This window comes from Lolium rigidum, chromosome 3, assembly GCF_022539505.1.
Source record: "Lolium rigidum isolate FL_2022 chromosome 3, APGP_CSIRO_Lrig_0.1, whole genome shotgun sequence".
In the NCBI taxonomy this organism is placed as follows: Eukaryota; Viridiplantae; Streptophyta; class Magnoliopsida; order Poales; family Poaceae; genus Lolium; species Lolium rigidum.
Window position 1 is genome coordinate 40,707,843 of NC_061510.1, and position 19,675 is coordinate 40,727,517.

General features: G+C 50.1%; 3 protein-coding genes across 4 annotated transcripts; 1 reads left to right on the forward strand and 2 right to left on the reverse strand.

The window, feature by feature from the left end:
• Positions 1-294: 294 nt before the first annotated feature.
• LOC124701489 (extensin-like) lies at positions 295-2,932 on the forward strand. 2 transcript variants are annotated; one of them, XM_047233557.1, is made up of 6 exons: positions 295-317; positions 415-551; positions 834-2,362; positions 2,449-2,517; positions 2,630-2,698; positions 2,789-2,932. In XM_047233557.1, exon 3 carries the CDS (start codon positions 872-874, stop codon positions 1,451-1,453), a length of 582 nt encoding a protein of 193 aa, XP_047089513.1. In that variant the 5' UTR covers positions 295-317; positions 415-551; positions 834-871; the 3' UTR covers positions 1,454-2,362; positions 2,449-2,517; positions 2,630-2,698; positions 2,789-2,932. The 2 variants fall into 2 exon arrangements, with proteins under 2 accessions (XP_047089513.1, XP_047089515.1); XM_047233559.1 differs by lacking the exon at positions 2,630-2,698.
• Positions 2,933-6,984: 4,052 nt separating this feature from the next.
• On the reverse strand, positions 6,985-7,316 carry LOC124696460. Its single transcript, XM_047229189.1, has one exon. The coding sequence runs from the start codon at positions 7,261-7,263 to the stop codon at positions 6,985-6,987; it is 279 nt and encodes a 92-aa protein (XP_047085145.1). The 5' UTR covers positions 7,264-7,316.
• A 3,428-nt stretch (positions 7,317-10,744) lies between these two features.
• LOC124694722 (probable RNA helicase SDE3) lies at positions 10,745-13,828 on the reverse strand. The gene is made up of 4 exons (XM_047227675.1): positions 13,055-13,828; positions 12,820-12,981; positions 11,266-12,717; positions 10,745-11,182 (listed from the first exon to the last, which is right to left on the reverse strand). The coding sequence occupies exons 1-4, from the start codon at positions 13,826-13,828 to the stop codon at positions 10,745-10,747; spliced, it is 2,826 nt and encodes a 941-aa protein (XP_047083631.1).
• Between the last annotated feature and the right edge of the window lie 5,847 nt (positions 13,829-19,675).

Sequence of the window (19,675 nt, forward strand, 5' to 3'; positions counted from 1 at the left end):
GCCACGGGCTCCACCCCGGACCCCAGACGTGTAGTATGAAACCCGGTTTTGGGCCGTCCGTTCCGACTTTCAAGTCCGCGGCGTCGTGTAGCTGATAGAGGGAGCTGCTGCTGCTTTCCCTTCCCTTCCACACCCCACTCCACCCTCAACCGCAACCACACCTCATCAGCTCCCACCCACCTCCACCTCCACCGCCCCTTCTCGCCACCCAGATCTCGACGCAGCGGCCAGATCCATCCACGCCCGGCCGCCCGCCTCGTGAGGATCATCCGTCCGCCGCGCCCCCACGTCCCTCGCCGCCCCGGCTCGTCGGATCGGTGAGTTGCGAAATGGCGCTACGTGCTTCTGAGTTTTTTTGGGGGATTTGTGCTGGTGGCTTGTTCTGATCCGTGGTGGTGCGATTCCTCGATGCAGCGTGTGTGCGCTCGCGTGCCCGAGGCATTTCCGGACGGCGGAGAGGAGCTCGGAGGCGATCTGAGAGGGAGGGTCGTGCGGTCCCATTTCGTGCTCCTGTGTGTTGCGATCCGTTCATCGGCTGTAGATCCGCCAAGGTACCCTTCGATCTCTAATAGATCTACGCGTCCGCAAATATCTGCTCTGCATCTGTATGGTTTCGTTTCATGTAAATGGAGCCGCGCGGGGAGCAATCCCTGTTATTATTCTATAAAAAAATCTGCTCTGCATGGTATAGTTTACCATTTCAACGCTGAAACCGTAGTTCTGTATGTGCTCGTTCACACCAAAGTCGATGCTTTTCTCAAGTTTTCACCGTTGCCTAGCTCCCTAATGAAATTGCCAATGTCTGACGTGCGTTCCATTTGGTTTGGCACCAGGGCTCGTTCGACCTGCCACTCTGACAATTCGTCTGGCCATGGAGACTCTGGTCATCTCGCAGCAGCAGCAGCAGCGCAGCCACCACCACCACTCCGGCCGCCGGAGGAGGCCATCGCCGCACTTCTCATCGCCCCACCCCATGCGCGGCTACCAGGCCGTCAACTGCCGCGCCTTCCACTCCAGCGTCAGCATCGGCATCCTGCCGTCCCCGCCCACGCCACCACCTGCACGCCCCACACGGAACTACTCCCCGGAGCCCAAGACCCCGAAGCAGCAGCAGCAGCTGCACAACGGGAAGAAGCGCAGCCGAGCCATCCCCATCACTCCATCAGCAGGATCTCCTCCTACCGGTCCCGAGCTCTGGGCCGGCCCGGCCTACTCCAACTCGCCGCCGCCCAGCTCACTGCCCATACCAAAGTTCTCCTCCCTCCACCAGAAGCGCAGTGTCTCGCTCGAGTTGCCGCCTGCTGACCGATCCGACCATGTCGAGCTGCTTGTGCATGCCAAGTCAGCACCTTCCACACCCACTGCCGGCTCAACTCTGGGCTTCTTTGGTGACGACGACACTGCCATTGCGACGGAGAATCTCAGGAGGATCCTCCATCTGGATATCGCCTAGCGCTGAATGATGGGCGTCACCGTGTACATAGGTCATCAGCAGCTAACCTTGCTACTGTGTATAGAGTAACTTAGAATAGCAGCAGCCTTCCTCCTAGCTTCTTCTTCATCACTAGTACTACTGTTAGGTGGGTTAGCAAGCATATCAAGACTCGTTCGAAACTGCTGTGACAAGGGTGTGGTGGTGGTGGTGGAGCCTGTTGGGGGTGGATGAGAGCACAGCAGTTTCTGAGTCACCTTTGTAGCTTCTAGTCACCTCTATGGTTCCAACTCTCATTAGAAATTAGACCTTCATTTCCATTCATCATGATCCAATAGTGGTAGTAGTCTGCAGGATCCTAGCTAGTAGGAAACTGCATCTGGCAGGGGTAGGGTAGTAAAGGTAGTATATTGTTCTCTTGTCAGATAACTGGAGTTTACACTCTGGTATCTGTTCCCGTGCTACAGTCTAGGATATCTGCATCATCTTATATTCTCCTGATACATACATTCTGCCTCGCCATCTTGACATTCCTCTATTCATCCCGACTTCTCCGGTGCTCTGCAAAGAACACCAAGATCTCTCCTCACTGGCTCTTCTGTATTTTTTGAATGAAGAGGCTCAGTGGTGATTTCAACAACTCCCCTCACTCATCCGTCTACTAACTTCTATCTCTGCACCTCCTCTCCCACCTCAGTTTGTTTCATATGTAGCGTGTCCAATCCCCTCCCCTGCCATGGAATCTTCATTTCACCCATAAACTCAAGTTCATCTAGCAGCAGGAATGCGCTTCTTCTGTCACCCTGTATAGTTCATGGTCCCTGTTCATGTTCATGGAACATGTTGAGGATTCGGTTTCTGTTGGCATGTTTGATAAAGGATGTGAGACTCCAGATTTCAAAGACCTGCAAGAGTACAAGCAGTGATATGGTAATTACACGTCTACTGCTAGCTTAAACCTTACACTGTTGTTTTTTGGGCAGTACTAATCCCATTTCTGTTCTGTGGTGCTGCAGGTTTGCTTCTCCAGTGCAACTTCATGGGACATGTACCTGGGGTTCAGATTGCCTAAGCTCTAAATCTAGGTAATCATAAGTTTCCTGCTCACTTAACCTATGCTGTTGATTTTTTTTTTCAAGAATGGCTGTTGATTTTTTTGTCTAATAGTAATGTTATTTCTATTCCGTGTCCTTGCAGGTTAGCTTCTCTGGTACAACTTCAGGGTACATGTACCTGGGTTTCAGATTTCCTAAGTTGTAAATCTAGGTAATCACAAGTTTCCGTCTCGTTTAACCTTATGCTGTTGATTTTTTTTTTGGCTATTACTAATGTCATTTCTGTACTCTGTTGCTGCAGGTTCGCTTCTCCAGTGCAATTTCATGGTACATGTACCTGGGGTTCATATTTACCTAAGTTTCAATAAATCTAGTTGCTTGTTTCCTTCGTAGTTAACAAGCATCAGTTCAGTGCAGCATATGCTAGACTGATCCTTTAATGTAATGCCTATACTTGGCTAGCTTTTTCTGGTACTGTTTAAACTAATCAGTATATGGTTAGTGGTATTTCCCTTTATTAGTAGATGTTGCTGCTTTGTCAGCGTGCTGTTTCAGCACATAAATGCTAGACCTTTATATCAGTGTTAATCATATGTCGTAAAATCTTTGTTGTTGACCATTGTGAAGACCAGTCATGTTTTATAATCTAGTTAAACAGTAGGTTGTTATACTTATGGCTCAGCTTTTCATCTGTTGTGTGCATGTGGTTCTCCATCATCAAGTGACCTATGGCTAACGTAGTCACGTGATCTATGAAATGCTTATGGTAGTGGGAAGATGTTTGAGATGTTTTTTTTAGAAGTTGCCACGTCTCTATTCATATAGTAGTATTACAAAGACTCCAGAAACACAGCTGTACCGACATTTTGCAAAGAAGACCTTGCGAAAACCAAAAATTACAAAGAAGCCTAGAATATCTTTTTGCAAGCACGCCAACGAGCGCGCAACCAGCACCACGCCGAGGCTCGGAGAAGCACCCTCGCAGTCACCGCTGCTTTGTGGACCTCTATCCGCACCCGCCGGAGATGACGGAGTTGCCTTTTTTGGGGATCATCAGCCGGGGAATGCCCCGAGCTTGTTCAAGTCGCCACGCCGCCGAAGCCAATCGACAGAGTTGATGGAAAACAGCGACATCGCCCTTCCGCTTCCGCTGCGCCCACGTTGGAGAAGCCAGCTTCTGAAGTGTGCCGGCATACAGCCAGCCATACTCCAGTACAAAACCTCAAAAGCTCCATGGCGGCGATGGAGAAGTCGCGGCCATGACGGCGGAACCCGAGGACAAAATCCACAAAAGGTCGGCACCGCCGTCGCACCAACCCCCCAGGAACCCTAGCACCATAGATCCGCATGATCCATGGGCGCACTCGGCCTCCAGCTCGACATCACGGGGAACGCCGCCGCGATGGGGAATGAGCGGAGACACCCTTATTCCTCCCGACGGCGCCTCCACCACCACAACGCCGCCGGCCGACAAACTACCCCTACTATCTACACGCCTAGCGCACAGATCCGCGGTTCCCCCACTCTCCCGCCGCCGAAACGGCAGACGAAGAGGGAAGGAACCGGCGGTCCGGCCGGCGGAGGGACAAGGGAAACTCACGGACACTATAGCAGGGAGAGGGGAAAGGGAAGACAGTAGTGCGAGATGTTTTTTGTTTATATAAATAAAGAGCCACTGTGACCTTGCTAAAGAGGCACGAAGCATTCTTATTTGTCAGCTGGCTTGGGAGGATACTCTCGGCCACAATCTTAATTGTAAGCATGAAACTGACAATCAGAATTACTTCAATGTATTGCAAGCAACAATCCTGCTTGGCGCTTCCCACTCTGCGCAAAACGTAAGAAACAGAATTACTCCACTCTGTTGCAAGCAATAATCCTTCTTGGCGCTTCGCACAAACTGTAAGAGCATCTTTAGCAGAACCTTAAACTCCAAATTCGCATATCCAGGCCACTCTAAACGCGTTTTGGAGGCCAAAAAATGGTCGCGCAATCAAAAACCGCAAGCGCAAAGTTTATCCAAATTATCCGATAATTCTCAAATGTAGCAACATAATCATGCAAAAATAGATTGTTCCAAGTACTCAATGATACAAGAAACACGACATCAAAAGAAGATCGAACATCACATCATGAAAGAGGGAAGTGATCACGCTTCACCGTCAATTGCCGGTACATCGACATGGCCGCCACCACTCGCCGTAGCGTCTTCACCTCCGGCATTCATCGCGGCAGCCATGGCAGCGTGTGCAGCTTCCCTCTTCCGCGCCAAGATCTGCGTATTCGTAAGCTTACACCACTCAAGGCTAGCCTCATCCATGCCAGCCGGGTTCATCATCATAGTGGCATTCTCCGCCGCGATGAGCTCTGCCATGGCACAGTGCTCCTCGGCGCGTGCCCTCCTCTCCTCAGTGCCGGCCTTGCGCTTTGCATCCCCCCAGAGCGTCGTCCACTTTGCCTCTTTCTCCTTGGCCTTTTCTTCCATCATCTCCTTCTTTGCCGCAAAAGTTTTCATCAACAACGCCTCTTTGGATTTGACCATCACATCGATCTTGAGAGACAATGATGCGGCCTCTCCTTGTCTCTTGATCTTGTCCTTGGTTGCCTTGCATCCATCCAGCTTCTTCTTATTCTTCTTGGTCTCAAGCACGTCATCCTCCTCCGCGTCCTCCAACTTGATAAGCTTGTGCTTTGGCGGTGGCGCCGCTTGTTCCCTCAACTTCCATTTCGGATTGTGCTCAAGAAGGGCATAGCAATGAGCGAATTTGAACGTATGTTTTTCAAACCGGGCATTTCCCGAAACCTTTGCTGCGCAATAGCTTCACAATCGCAGGCGTTGGTGCCGCTCGGTGGCGCGTTCCTCACGCCCTCGATACAACCTGACCACCGGCTGCACGCCATCTTGATGGTGTCCCATCGGCCTTGGAGCGAGCGGTAGGAGCGAACCGGAGTAGTAGAGAGAGGCGGCACCAATTGGAAGCATTTATCCTCGATGCGTTGCCAATACCTCTTGCCAGTTTGGTCGGTGCCGGTCACGGCATCCACCGAGACCGCCTCCCAAGCACGGATCAAGATCACATCTTCAAATTCGGAGTAGTTGCCGGACCGGATCGCTCTCCCCATCGCCTTGGACACCGCACCATCAAACGCCCCCTCCTCGATCTCTTCCAATTCATCTTCTTCCTCGCCGCCGACGTCTTCTTCTTCCTCAAACTCCTCGCCCTCGAGCCCCTCCTCCAATCCGTCGTTGTAGTCACCGTAATACGCAAGCGGCAGTGAGTCCATGTCGACGGTAGCATCGTTGAGCATGTCATCGTACGACTCCGGCGCGTAATCAACGGCGGGACTTTCGTCGACCACCTTGCGTGCATCAGCCGGCTCCGGCGGCGCCGTCACCATCGCAGCTACCAAAGCAGTCAGCGACGCCATCTTGGCAGCGGGTGGCTTCTTCGCAGCCTTCTTTGGAGCCGCCTTCTTCGGCGCCGGCGCCGCGACCGACACCTTGCTGCTCGGCCGCTTCACCCGCTTGGCCGGAGCGGGAGGCGCGGGGACAACGTGCTGCTCGAGCCGCTTCCGCTTTCCGAGAGCAGCAGCAGCGGGAGGCGCGTCGACCACGGCGCCTTCGGTGGCGGCTGCCGCGGCGGCACTGGATCCAGATGCGGTCGGTGGAGCTGGTCCGCGCGGCCTAGCTCGGGAGCAGCGGCGGGTTGATTGCCTCAATGCCGGTCCGGACGCGGGGGCTGCGATGGCCGGAGATGACCGGGAGCGGCGGAATCGGGCGCGGTAGGTGGGGCGGAAGCGGGAATGTGCGAGCTGAAAGTTCCTTCGCGCCAACGCGGGGGAGAAGATCGGGTTCGCGCTCGCTCAACCTCTCCAACCCGGGAAGTTGGGGTATCCGAGGCGCGAATCGTGGCGGCCTAGATTTTTTTTTTTTTGGAAATGAGGGTCCGATGCGGGCATCTGAACGGTCTATTTTCTTGTCTCCAAACCGGAAATCGGCGGTTATTATGCGGATGGGATCGGATGGGGGATCTGCTAGAGATACTCTAAGCAGGGTAGAGACTAGATTCTACTCTAGCTTGAAGAAACAGCACACACGTAATGGATAATCGGTAGATTGTCACTGGATGAAGACCGCACGCATGTAGCAGCGAATCGACAGGGAAGATGAGGACCAGACGGCAGGCATCATCTCGTCATCTGAAAGAAGAAATGTGATTCAGTTCGTCGTGTTGAGCTGAAGTTTCAGCGAGACTAACCAATAATCTGCCAATGCAGCCTCAATCTAGCTGAGATTTATTACTTCACTACATTACATACTTGAACCCTGGCTTATTGGCGATCAATGCAACACTAGCTCAAAGAGACCGATCACTTCTCATCCGCGTCGATCTTGTACGGGACTCATTTTCTAGATGGCATGGCAGCGCCGAGTTCATCCATCGCCGGTGGCACACCCTTCGTGCGACGTGATCGCTCACTTCGCTCCGCCTCGTCTCACTTAGACCGCCGCCGCCGGAGCAGCATCTGCCGCATGCCGTCGGCGACCCTGAGAGCGGGGTCCTTGCTCCTGCACCAGCCGCGGCAGAAGGCCATGTGGTCCTCCAGCGCCTCCTCCATGCCCCTCTTCCTCCCCTCCTCCCTCACCGCCTCCGAGCACAGCCCGCACAGCCACCGTCCGCCGAAGTCCGCCTTCACGCCAAGGATGTAACCCCGGGTGCAGTCCTCCCTTAGCTCGCAGCACTCGCACTTGGCCGACTCCACCTCCATCGCCATTGATGGCCTCCTGGAGATCAGCGTGGAGTGGTGGAGCAAGGTGTGGGAGAGAGGCAGAGAGACGTGTGATAACTGACGCACGCGCCCTATGCGTATTTATGGAGGGAGAGACTTGGCTTCTGAAGTTGCATCGATCACCCAAAGTGTCTGGAGTCTACTTTTCAGTGGCACTCTGCCATTGGCTTAATTTAGCTTGATTTGGGTACTGCTAATCAGCTCACTTATGGAAAGTTCTCGCAGAGGTGCAGCATGCTGCATGATGTGATATCTGGGATGTATACTTTCCTCGTGAACACGGCACTCCCTCCATCCATAGTAAATGTCGGAGGATTAGTACAATTTTTTACTAAATCTTGACATCCCTCCGATCTGTAATAAGTGTCGGGGAATCAGTACAAAGTTAGTATGAATCGGAGGGAGTAACTTTTTATCCCATAACCAACTCACACCTTGATTCAGCTGGAGTAGGTGTTTCTGATAGCTTACTTCGGTTACTATGAATGTTAATACACTGATCTTTCCTTTTTGTCAAATTTGTACAGGAATCTCTTGGAATGTAAGTCCAGCGCGAAATGAGTAGGAAGACAGGAGCACGAGCATCAAGGGGATCTCTGCCATATTCTTGTTCCCTGTGTGCTCCATAAAGCTTGAACAGAAACCTTACGCAACAACTTACTCGCTGTCGATGGATCTAGGACCACCTAGCAAAAAAACTCTCCTCATATCCCTTCTGCTAGATTACGGTCACTGTTCGTAGTACGACACAACTGGCCTTGTCGGATCGGTTGTTTCGTGGTCGATTCGCACTCATGGCCCATGATGAATTAACACTCATCCGCTCAACTTGTTAATCAATCGTCAGCCCTTCGACAGATCAGTTTAGCTTGGACAGAACTGAGTGCTAGCTCGGTGGTAGGGGCAGCTTGAACCCGCATGAACTGTCCATGGACTCAGCACTCAAGCTGAGTGCCACTAATGCAGGACCCTACCATCCGTGCCAGGAGCTACACACAAGTTTTGGGGATCCTGCCTGTTTGGACATGATGTGTGTGTGAGCTAACTGACTGCACAAGTGCTACTGCATCAGGTAGCCTCAACTCTCAAGGGTGTGTTCGGTTGTAGGATGAGATAGAATGGAATGGAATGGTTCCATTCCACTGGAACGGAACGGTTCCATTCCACTCCATTCGCGTGTTCGGTTGGGAGGAAAATAGGTAGAATGAAATGTCTCCATCTAAGCTTAATTTTGAGCCTAAACTGAATTTACTTTGTGCTAAACTAGTTTTGGCCGAGATTTGCCCGCCCGCCGCGAGCAATATTTCGCAGAAACCACCGCCGCTCGCAGGAATCGCTGCCGCGCGTGAAGCAGCCGCCGCGACCTTCAGGAACCGCCGCCGCCGCGCCCCGCAGGAACCGCCGCCGCCGCCCCGCAGGAGCAGCCGCCGCCGCTGTCGCGCGCCTGAAGCCGCCGACGCCGCGCCTGAATCCACCGCCGGCGCCGCGCCTGAATCCACCGCCGGCGCCGCGCCTGAAGCCGCCGCCGCACGAGCTTGAAGCCGCTGCCGCGCGTGCCTGAAGAAGACGCCGCCGCGCCTGAAGCCGCCACTGCCGCTGCCGCGCACCTGAAGCCGCCGCCGCGTGCCTGAATCCGCCGCGGGCGCCGCGCATGAAGCCGCCGCTGCGCCTGGAGCTGCTGCCGCCGCGCCTGAATCCGCCGCAGCCGCCGCCGCGCGTGGTTCCTGCTAGTCGCCAGACGGTGTGGCAAGGGAGAGACGAGGGGCAAGGGAGAGATTATGTCGTTTTCTTGTTGACAGTGGGTTGACAAAGTTGTTTAGCCAGCCGTTCCTCCATATTCCACCGATTTGGTGGAATGGGTTGGTTCCGCATATAGAGGGAATATTTCTTTTTGTGGAACTAGTTGGTTCCGTTCCTCCGCACAACCGAACACTGGAATGGGGTCTAGGTGCGGAACCGTTCCATCTCATTCCTCCTCATTCTGAAACCGAACACACCCCAAGTGTATATCACAGGTGGGTTTGTGTACTCTGTATTGAGTTATTAGCTGCTAAGGTTGGTGATGCTTTATGTTGGTGTTCATTTGTACAACTGGGTTGATCAATGGAAGGGGGAACTTGAGAAATCCAGCTGTGAGTTTGATGATCTCTGAACATCAATAATACCGTTGCTTGTTGTCCTAGGCAACTGTACCATGAACAAGTAAAACGAAAATTGTGATGTGATAAAGTACATTGCAGGACGCTGGACGCGAACAAAGATTAGCTAGTTCCTTTTTCGTAAGATCAACTAGGCAACTGTGTATCTGTAGCATTAGAGCTAAACACGATAGGGATAACAACGTTCTTCATGATCCACTACAACTACATCGGTTTAGAGTTCCATGCTGTTCATTGCCTCCTGGCATCTTTGATTTAGTGTTCACGAGGAGCCGAAGAAGCAATGATGGAAAGGAAGAAGACAAGGAACCAGAGAAAGAGATGCCAATTGCTAGTGACCGCCACCCTTGTTGTATGTGAGCTCTCAGAGCCCCTGTATATGTTCTTCATTATGAGATTGAACAAGACCAATACGGCTCCATATATTCTCTTACCATGTTGGTGGTTTAGCAAAGTTATAGTAAACCACCGACACTTACTATAAATCGGAGGGAGTACATTAATGATTTGTTCACAAATGGTCGTTGTCCCTCCTCCGTTGGAGTCCAGACGCCAGGGACCAAGTTCTATTGGATACTGGTTGCCACGTGAGAGCCCTCTGCAATGTACTAGTAATTTAGTAAACACCGATATCGTTTCTAACTACATCGTCATATGTTGATATACTATACCTGAAACACGAAGTACGGAACTGAAGCTAAAGATAATCTACGTGAACTTGTGTTTACGGAACTGAAGCTAAAGATAATCTACGTGAACTCTGGTTGTCTACGCGGTCGACTAGGGCGTACTACTGCTTTACTACTACTTGCTTGATTCCTTCGTAAACACAACTAGAACCTTCACACGATGCAAAGTAGCACCTACGAGTGTTTATTTTTGTCCAAATGTCAGACGCAACGATAGTTTCCTGTTACCTTTAAATGAACCAACAATTCTAGCCTGATAGAAACCACATGACATCAGGAGTAAAACAGGATATGAACACAAACAGCACATGCGAAGACAACTACATTCAGATTTCTTTTCAACAACAGGGACATAGTAGCACGTCCACCCATCCCACACAGTCAACAACATCCAGTTCACGACGGCTTAATAAACAAGGAAATTCAGCAGACACTAGAGACATTCAGAATTAGTGAGGGTGAGTTCAACGCTTCGAGAGCAAAGAGAGGAGAGATGCCCGGGAAGTTTAGCTCCACGAGGGTGATCCCCAGGTTATTCTACAAACGGCAATGACCCTTACGAAAAGAAAAAAATAGTTTATCACCCATAAGGGGCGACCACGAGGCTGGTTGGATTAGTCAGTCCCAGCCTGTCGCAGGGATGCTCGAGACGTCGCCCCAACCAGGAGGAAAGGTGTACTTCTGCACATATGCGGCATCAACCGCACCGTCGTCGTTGGCTGAGTTCTGGCCAGGCTGCACATCATCCTGCCCAGCCTCTTCCTCGACCTGCTGCAGTGTCTCCTCCTGAGGTTCTGCTCCTGCGTTGGGAGCTGATTGGTAGTCCTCATCTGGCCTGTCGGACCATTCCAACACCTTTTCGGTGGAAGATGGGGCGCTGCAATGTCTGAAGCCACGGTCAGAGGGTTCTTGGTTGTACTCCCACCCAGCAGCAGGTTGGTCTCGGGTGTCACTGTATCCTGAATATCCAAATTCTTCTTCTGGTGGCGGAAGTGGACATCCTTGATAAGAACCATTGTCTGCACAGTACCTCAGGAGCTTATCCCAGTACCGATCCTGCAGCAGCGCTTGTTAGTTTCATCAGAAACAGAAAAGGGGCATGATGTAGAAAGAAAATAACTAGTACTACAACAACACACCTTAGTGATAATGTGAGGGTTTCCTACTATGATGAGCAACGATTTCGCACGAGTTATTGCAACATTGAACCTTCGGTAATTGGTCAGGAAACCAAGATTGAAGATCTTGTCATTCTCGTTATGCTTTACCGTTGACCTGACTGTTGAGATGATAATTATTTCCCTTTCTTGGCCCTGGAATTGTTCAACACTTCCGACTCTCAGGTCAGGCATCTCAAATGTCTCTAGGGCCCTCTTTATCTTGACAACTTGTTGACGATATGGAGTAATGACCCCGATATCAGCTTCACGGACTTCACCATCCCTTGTAAGAGTCCTGATGATATTTACTACTTTACTAGCTTCGATTCTGTTGAACCATGATGGGTTGTTGCCTTCTCTTTCATCACATCCCTGAATTCCAACAAAAAGTACAGGGAACGACTTGTTGGGAAGACCAATGCAATCGTAGACAGATGGCACTTCATCTCCCTTGCAAGCAATCAGTTCACTCCCGTAGAAAAGCTGCGATGGTAGCTCTAGGATTGCTGGATGACACCGGTAGTTCCTCAGTAGCTTGGTCACATAGTTAGGGTCCTCCAAATGGTACTGCTCAAAGTCACACAGCAGCCTTTGCAGATACGATGTCCCCAAACCATCCTGATCTGCTTGTTTACAGAAAACAACCGGCCCTAATTGCATAGGATCTCCTGCTAACACAACCACGGTGTCTCTTCCACAGAAGGCCGACATAGGAACCATTGCCTCTGGTTCAGAAATTTGGCTAGCCTCATCCAAGAAAATGTGTGTGAAATGCCCCCGGCGAATACCCTCAGCCTGTAGGGTTGATGAATACATGTAGGTTGATATAACTATCTTGTACCGCATTAATGCTCGCATTGGAGGGCACTTGAACACCGTATCTTCAAAGAAGCAGAACCGAATAAAATCAGGATTAACATCATCGTATTGACGACTAGGAGCATTTAGCCTAAAGATATCACTTGGGCGGATCAGATAGCTAGCAGATAGCAGTTTTTCCAATATATGGTCAGCAGCGCTATTGGAAGCAGCACATATGAGAACATTTGCCCTCCTATTGGATGAATAGAGCTGCAAAATGGCCTCAACAAGGGTCATGGTTTTGCCAGTTCCTGGAGGTCCATATATCAAGTATGGTGGAACCCCTCGGCAGCCAAGTATCATCCCGACTGCATCAGCTTGCTCAGTGTTTATGTCAGGATTCAGGGGTTTAAATGGAACCTTCTTGACACTTCTATAACGGGATTGGGAGGGAAACAGAATGTCAGGTCCAATAAGTTCTGCCTCGTGGACAGACTTGTATTGCCTTCTCATGTTCAATCTATTATATGTGAAGCTAACATCATACTTATTCCTGTCATGGTGAGCGTTGTGAAACGAATCATCAAATTTCAAAAATATCTCATCAGCTTCAACCTTGTGAATGAAGCCCTGAAGAAGAACAAATCATGATTCATGAATATCAATTGAAACTGATTTTTTTTAAAGAATGCCCAACAGATATTTGAAAATGCCAAAGAAAAAGGCACTAACTTGATAAGGCCTATCATTACTTCCAGCATGTCTGGCAACTATATAGTCTCCATTGACTAGTGAAGGCCTTTTTTCTGCCAAACCAAGGACCTCAAGAGACAAAAAACCATTACCCCTCCTTCTCATTGAGACACCCTCCATGTTATATGTTCTCATCTCCTCCTGCGAGTGGGTATCTCAAGTTAGCAAACAAGGATAGAAGCTTTACATTTATGAGTACTACTACATGTGTTACCTCCAAATTAATTTCTTCCATGACTAAAAGAGTGCTAAAGAATTTCGCATAGTTTGTCATGCTCAGCTCTTCAGATAGGACATCAGGTCTCTGTTTACACTCAATGAGCTCACGGACTTCTACAGGTATTGCATACTGAGGTAACTTATACTTGAATCCTTGGGTGTGCTGCCGAACCGGCCGGGTACCTGGCACAAATGTAGAACACTCAAATTTCTTTCCTTGAGTGCCACGTCCCCTGGAATAAGGTTTATCAGAAAATAAGGCCTTTGAAACATTATCATCAGCCAATAGAAAAGCCACACGCTCAATCTTCTCGTCCCCAATATCAACATGCACTATTGATGTATGTAAACCAATTTCTTTTGGCATACAGGACAGCCAGATTGTTAAAGTTTGGCCAGGCTGAAGTGTACGGTCTTCCACAGAAGTCAAACCAAGAAAAGCCTTCTTTGCCTCTTCATCAGCATCATTAGTCGGTGGTGTCATCATGGACAGCAAATAGCTATCTTCTGGATTTGAAGAGAAAATTCTAACACTCCACAAGTTTACAGGTTCGGACGAGGTATTCTCTATGCAAATGGTATCTGCGGATGTTTCTCCAACAAGGACAGATTTAGGCTTGCCGTTCTCAAAAGGGAAAGGAGTCGTAACAACCACTGGACCATCATCAGATTGATAATCCTGAAAAGTGTTATCATTCTGATAATCGATGAACTCAACTTCTGGCTTATCACCAGCCACTGAAAATTCCTCATCTGAATGATACCCCATCTTGAATCCTGATGTATCAAAAATATTGAAACAAATTAATAGTAATCCATTGATCAAAACGAAACATTCTGACTTTAGTTTGCCATAACAAAGCCACTCAGGGTCCTCAAAAGGCCAAGATAATATGAATAACGAACACATGATTATTTATTATTTTTCTGCAATGCACGCGAACTGGTATCATAACCAAACATCACATACAACATAGTTATCTTAGATAACAAAGGAAAGAGTTTATATTGTTTTGGAACAGCATGCTTTTATTTTTATCCGTGGAACTTATCGAGGAGCTTCAGAAATTCACGAACAAGAGCAGTGATCATGGGCGTTCGAGCACGGGCGGGCGGCTAGGATAACGCTACGCCCTGCCAACTGAGCAGTGGCCACCCCTCGAAATATTACATTTTCTGTGAACTGATTACTTTCCACGCATAAGGGTACATGCACGCGAATATGAATTTCTTTCATTTAGTTGTACTTGCTATAATCCACATCCATAGATACAAATTTCCCACTCGGGACGCGTACCTAGTCATTTTGTGGAGACACAATTTTCCTTCTTTGTGCAAGACACATCATGGCGAGGAAAGTAGGGAATTACACTACACCGTGTCATATTTAAAAGCGTGCGACTCTTAACATCCCCATGAGAACAGTGTTGGCGGGAGTGGCGTCGACCGCCCCACCCACCCGTCTAGAACTCAGATGCCCACTGGCCACTCCTTACAGTGAAGGCTAGGTCCCCTGACCATAATTAGAAGGGGGGAAATCTACAATCCCAATCATTCCATTACTGCTTATCCTAATACAGCAAGACAGGATTTTTCAATCTGCATAGCCTAGAACGGCATAAACCGACCAGGACAGATATCTCCCCGCTGCCATATCACAACATACTGTGCTCCAGCCTCAAGGGGCGGATCTAGAAGGTGTGCCCGGTGTGAAACCCAGAAACCATCGAGGCCAATTGGGGTTTCTGACTAGTTGCTGGATGAAAAGGTCATACCTCAAAGCCCAATCGGAATAGGCTGCGGACGCGGCGGAGTTGGCCAGAACACGGTGTCGCCGACTACTAAACGCGCGTGAGGGGCAGGGAGTGTTTGGGTGGGTGGGGGCGCAGGGCGGGATTCAACCGTAAGGTACGGCAAGGCGGCAGCTTTAGGGCAGGCGGTGGCCGTTGGCAGACAACCGGAGAGATTCGGACCGTCGGCGGCGCGGCAGATCAGCACTGAGGAGGAAGAACGAATTTAAGGTACGGGGGAAAGAGGGGTAACGGATCAACTCGAGATGCTGCGAAAAAGAGAAGAAAAGGGGAAGAATCACCTCTGCCCTAGGGGACGCAGGTCGGAGAATCCGGTAGGCTGACGATCGGAGAGGCAAGAACCGCGCCGGATTGGATCAGACCTCGGCCGAGGCGGCGGTTGGAGGAGCCATGAGCGGGTTTATGAGGGGGTTGGCTCTGACTCTGAGCCTCTGAAAAGAAGGAACACTTCCAAGTTATCGCGAAGAGTCTGTCAGGGGATCTTCCTCATGAAGCCTGGCTTTGATGATTTCCCTTCAGGTTGGTAAGCACATTGAAACGTTGGACTCGGAATGGACGGACGAGATGAGCTCCATGGGTGGGTAGTACAATGCACAAACTTTTATTTTTAAAGAGATGGATGAAAATTAGAGTTTGTTGCTTGCTACCCATAGTCGCCATTGATATAGTGTGCCTTGTTGTGCACCAAAATATTAAGCACCATACCAATCATTTTGATAAAGCATAGACCTTATTAATGTGTGGCTTTTTTTTTCACCCCTAAGAGCATCTCCAACAGGCGCTGTAAAATCTGGCGCGCTATACCGGCGATTGGGCGCGCTGTATACCGCTGAAGCGCGGCATAGCGAATTTGCCCCGGCAGAGGCTCTATTTTGCAGCGGGCGTTGATGTGCGAAAATCGCACCTCCGGCAGAGGCTCTATTTTGCAGCGCGCGCGCGTCACAAACTGCTAATCCGACCGTTTTTTTTTGAAAATTCATCAAACAAACTATGCAAATTTGATCGAAAATACGAATATATTTTAAAAGTGCAACGATACAATGCGACATTTAAAACGAAAATACTAATAAACTACTCGTCCGACTACTCGTCGGACTCCCAGTCGAAGTCGGAGCTGCTTAGAGTCGTCTCCGACACCGGCGTCGACATCGTCGTCCAGTGGAAGGAGGAGAAGGAGGAGGAGGAGGAGGAGAGGACGATGGTCAACGGCCCTGCGCCGTTCTTCTTTTCCTCCTTCCTCCTCGCCGCCGCCTCGGCCCTCGCCTTCTTCCTCGCCGCGGACTCGGCGCGGCGCTTCTCGCGGCTCACCTTTTTCTTCGCTTTCATCGCCGCTTTCTCCTCCTCCTTCTGCGCGTAGAAGGCCTCCGTGGCGGCGACGTCCTTGGGGAAGCAGCGCGCCCATTCGAGGCGCAGCGCCTCGTCGCGCTCGGCGATGAGGAGGCGCTGCTCCAGTTCGCGCTGTCGGCGCTGTTGCTCCCGCGTGATCACCGGCGGCGGCGGCGCGAGCATCTCCGCCTGCTCCCGCGTGAACACGTCGTGGAAGTTCATTGTTCGGCGGAAGCGGCCGAGCCGCCAGGCGACGATGTCGTACGCCCGCGCCGCCTCATGCGCGGTGTCAAACGTGCCGAGGCGGATCCGCTCCTCGCCGGAGCGGATTTCCGCGTCGAACCGGCCGCTCGGCCGCGCCCGAACGCCGTGGTAGCCGGAGGCGGGGCGGCGGCGCGGAGGCATCTCGCGGAGGCGGCGCGGTCGGAGGCGGAGCGGCCGGGGGTGGAGCGGCCCGGGAGGGAGAGAGGCAGGGAGGGAGACAGACGCGTGGAGGAAGTGGCAGTTGGACGCGTTCGCGCGTGGCGTGTTTATAGCGCGCGCGGCAGCGCACGCGGCAAGTTTCCCGCGCGGGATAGCGCGAAAGCGCGCGGGCGGCAAATTTTTTAGCGCGCGCGCCTTTCTCCCGCCTCCGCTGGAGCAGCGCGGCAGCGCCCGCACGTGGCAAGCCGGCGGTTTTTTTGCCGCGCGGGGCTTTTACAGCGCCTGTTGGAGATGCTCTAACTCCCCCCTTTGCACCGGTTCAGCTTCTCGCGAGCATCTCACCTTATTATCTTCTTTCTTCACAATTGACCTCCCTAGCCTCTTCGGCATTCAGGTGAAGTCATTGGTCAATTTGCCGCACTCCCCTTCACCCCTCTTGATTGCACCACGCGATGACGGTGTGCACCGTCACTACCAACATATACAATCATATACTGTATTTTTTCAATACCCTTTGGGGTTTCTAGTTGAGAGTCATAGGTTGCAAAGTTGCAAGTTTGATTTTTTGGATTGAAATGTGAGACATGCCAACCTAAAGCTTCAATTGGCTAATTTGCATAGGTGCATTTGCAGGCGTAGTGGCGCATTTGCAGGCATAATGGAGGTGTTTACGTGTGGAAGTCACTGCCAACGCAAAGGGTTTCTTCGTATGATGCGAGAGCATCACCCATCGTACGGGGCGCTTAAGGCATCAACGATAGAGTCCGGCGATGATGAGGGCACACTAGCGGCTCCAAATAGTATGGTGGATGTTGCAACATGACTGGTGCCGACGTGGAGTGGCAGCGGCTACTATCGCGCCGAGGCATGGGCAGCCACCAGATGGCCGTGATGGCCATCTAAGGTGGGAAGTTATCCCACTTTTTGCTAGTGCCTTTTTGGCATACCACTGAGTATTGACATATGCAACTATGGATTGATCCCTTATCAAGATGCTTATTGGATCACTACTTCATATCCGGGGTGAAAACCCTTCTCATGTCCTTACAGGATGGACTCACATGCCACAAACTTGTGTCATTAGCTTGTTGAAGACATTGTATACTTGTTGTGGTGGTATTCATTGTTTGGTCTCGTCATACAGGATGGTAATCCTTATCCATGCCTTCTATGTCCGGGCGTGGCCATGATGGCGTGATGGCATTTATCTTCATGAAGACATTGGTGTGGAATAAGTTTCACGTTTATTTTATATCTTATAATGTTTCGGTCATTGTTACGTTATTAATTATATACTTTTCTTAATAATTAATTAATAATAACGGCTACATCACTTTGATGCAGAAGCCCGAGTTTTAACCTCTTTTTTGGAAAAAAAATGTTGGCTAATTAGAAAATAAATTTGTCAAACGAGGGCCACAAATTTTAAGACCTAGTTTGGGTGTTAAACTATAATAAAATAAGTATTATGTATTGGCTTCCAAAAATAGACTAAGAGCGAGGGGATGCTAGTGGCATGGGTATGGTGTGAACATTGACTTAGGGTGGAGAGAGCTAATTTAAAATTGAAAAATGTAGCATAATCTAATGGGGGTAGAAAGATGTTGCAATGATTAATATCTAAACATTGCAGCCTTTACTCAAATTTGAGCAAGATAAGCAACTTAACTGGTGGCTTGAATAGTGTTTCAATAGCTATATTGGATTCCTGACTATTAAATGCACTCGCATCGGTGCTCCCATAAGTAGCCAGCATAATTTGGAGCTCAATACAATAGATGGAAACCGCATGCTGATCTCTACCCTCAAGGGTGGGGTTAGGAGCGACGACAATCCAGGTCACATCGGATTTCACTAGTGGGATCCCCTTGGCAGCCACATAGCCCATTACCCACACATTCCAACTCTCCCAATCCGCCTTCCACCTCGTAGAATCGCCATCGCTACCAACTTAGCCACCTCCCCGTGCTTGCCCCGCACCCACCTACCTAGAATTTCCACTGCCACCGACGCGACCACCACCTCCATCCAACCGCCGCCGTGTTTTGGCAGGAATAGCCACCATTTTCTACATGCTCGGCGAGCAATCTGGCAGTGCCGCCGAGCCCCGCATCTTCTGCCACCGACACCACATGTCGTCGGCCCCCTCTCCACACATCCTCCGTCGACCTTGACTCTAGCACAACAACGACGAACGTCAACGCGATTTGTTAGCCTCACTCACAAGGTGTTCGTCGTTGAGAAATGGACAACACCGACAAGATTATGGTTTAGTTGTTGATGAAAGAGGAGGCTAATGCCGCCGCTGATGATAATCAACGCGTGATGATCTTGGCCGCTCTTCTTCATCTCCGAGAGAAAAATTCATCTTGTTCCTCGGCATGGTGGCTCAAGGGTTGGGAACAAGAAGAACAAGGACTAACATTGGCTTACGGGTGCTATGTTGCTCGACTATGACTGCTTCGCCGATGACACATCACATACTCCCAAATATTTTTGGCTTTGCATTAGAATGAACAAAGGGTACTATCTAGCCAATGATATCTACCTAGCTTCCAAGTTGGTCTACATATGTGAAGACAATCCCTGACCCACATACATAGAAGAGATCATGGTTTGCTCAATGGCAAGAGGCTTGCCGTAAGGATATCGAACGGGTATTTGGTGTGCTCCAACAACGTTTTGCTAGTTTTGGTATCCTTCTCTTACATGGTTGGAATTTTAGATGTGGGAGGGTATTGCACTGTTGTGTTATCTTGCACAACATGTCATCGAGATTGAGCGGGAAGATCAAGTGGTTGATGACCATCCATTTGATCATCAGGGACCTCTTGTCCAACTTGACTAGGTGTCGGCTTGGTTTCCTGCATTCTTCCCCATGCATCAAGAAATCCGAGACACATAGATTATACTCAACTTTAGAATAATATATTAGGGCACTTGTGGGCGAGGGGAGGATACGCCGCCTGATTCGTGAACAAGTCGAATTGCAATTTATTTAAATTCTTGTATGAATGATTTTATTTATATGTTTAGATTATTGTGGGCTTAAACTA

Coding starts and splice junctions, on each gene's coding strand:
- LOC124701489 (XM_047233557.1), top strand. CDS start 872: ATGGAGACTCTGGTCATCTCGCAGCAGCAGCAGCAGCGCAGCCACCAC.
- LOC124696460 (XM_047229189.1), bottom strand. CDS start 7,263: ATGGCGATGGAGGTGGAGTCGGCCAAGTGCGAGTGCTGCGAGCTAAGG.
- LOC124694722 (XM_047227675.1), bottom strand. CDS start 13,828: ATGGGGTATCATTCAGATGAGGAATTTTCAGTGGCTGGTGATAAGCCA. Junction 12,982..13,054: donor TGGAAGAAATTAATTTGGAG/GTAACACATGTA, acceptor ACCCACTCGCAG/GAGGAGATGAGAACATATAA. Junction 11,183..11,265: donor ACCCTCACATTATCACTAAG/GTGTGTTGTTGT, acceptor GCGCTGCTGCAG/GATCGGTACTGGGATAAGCT.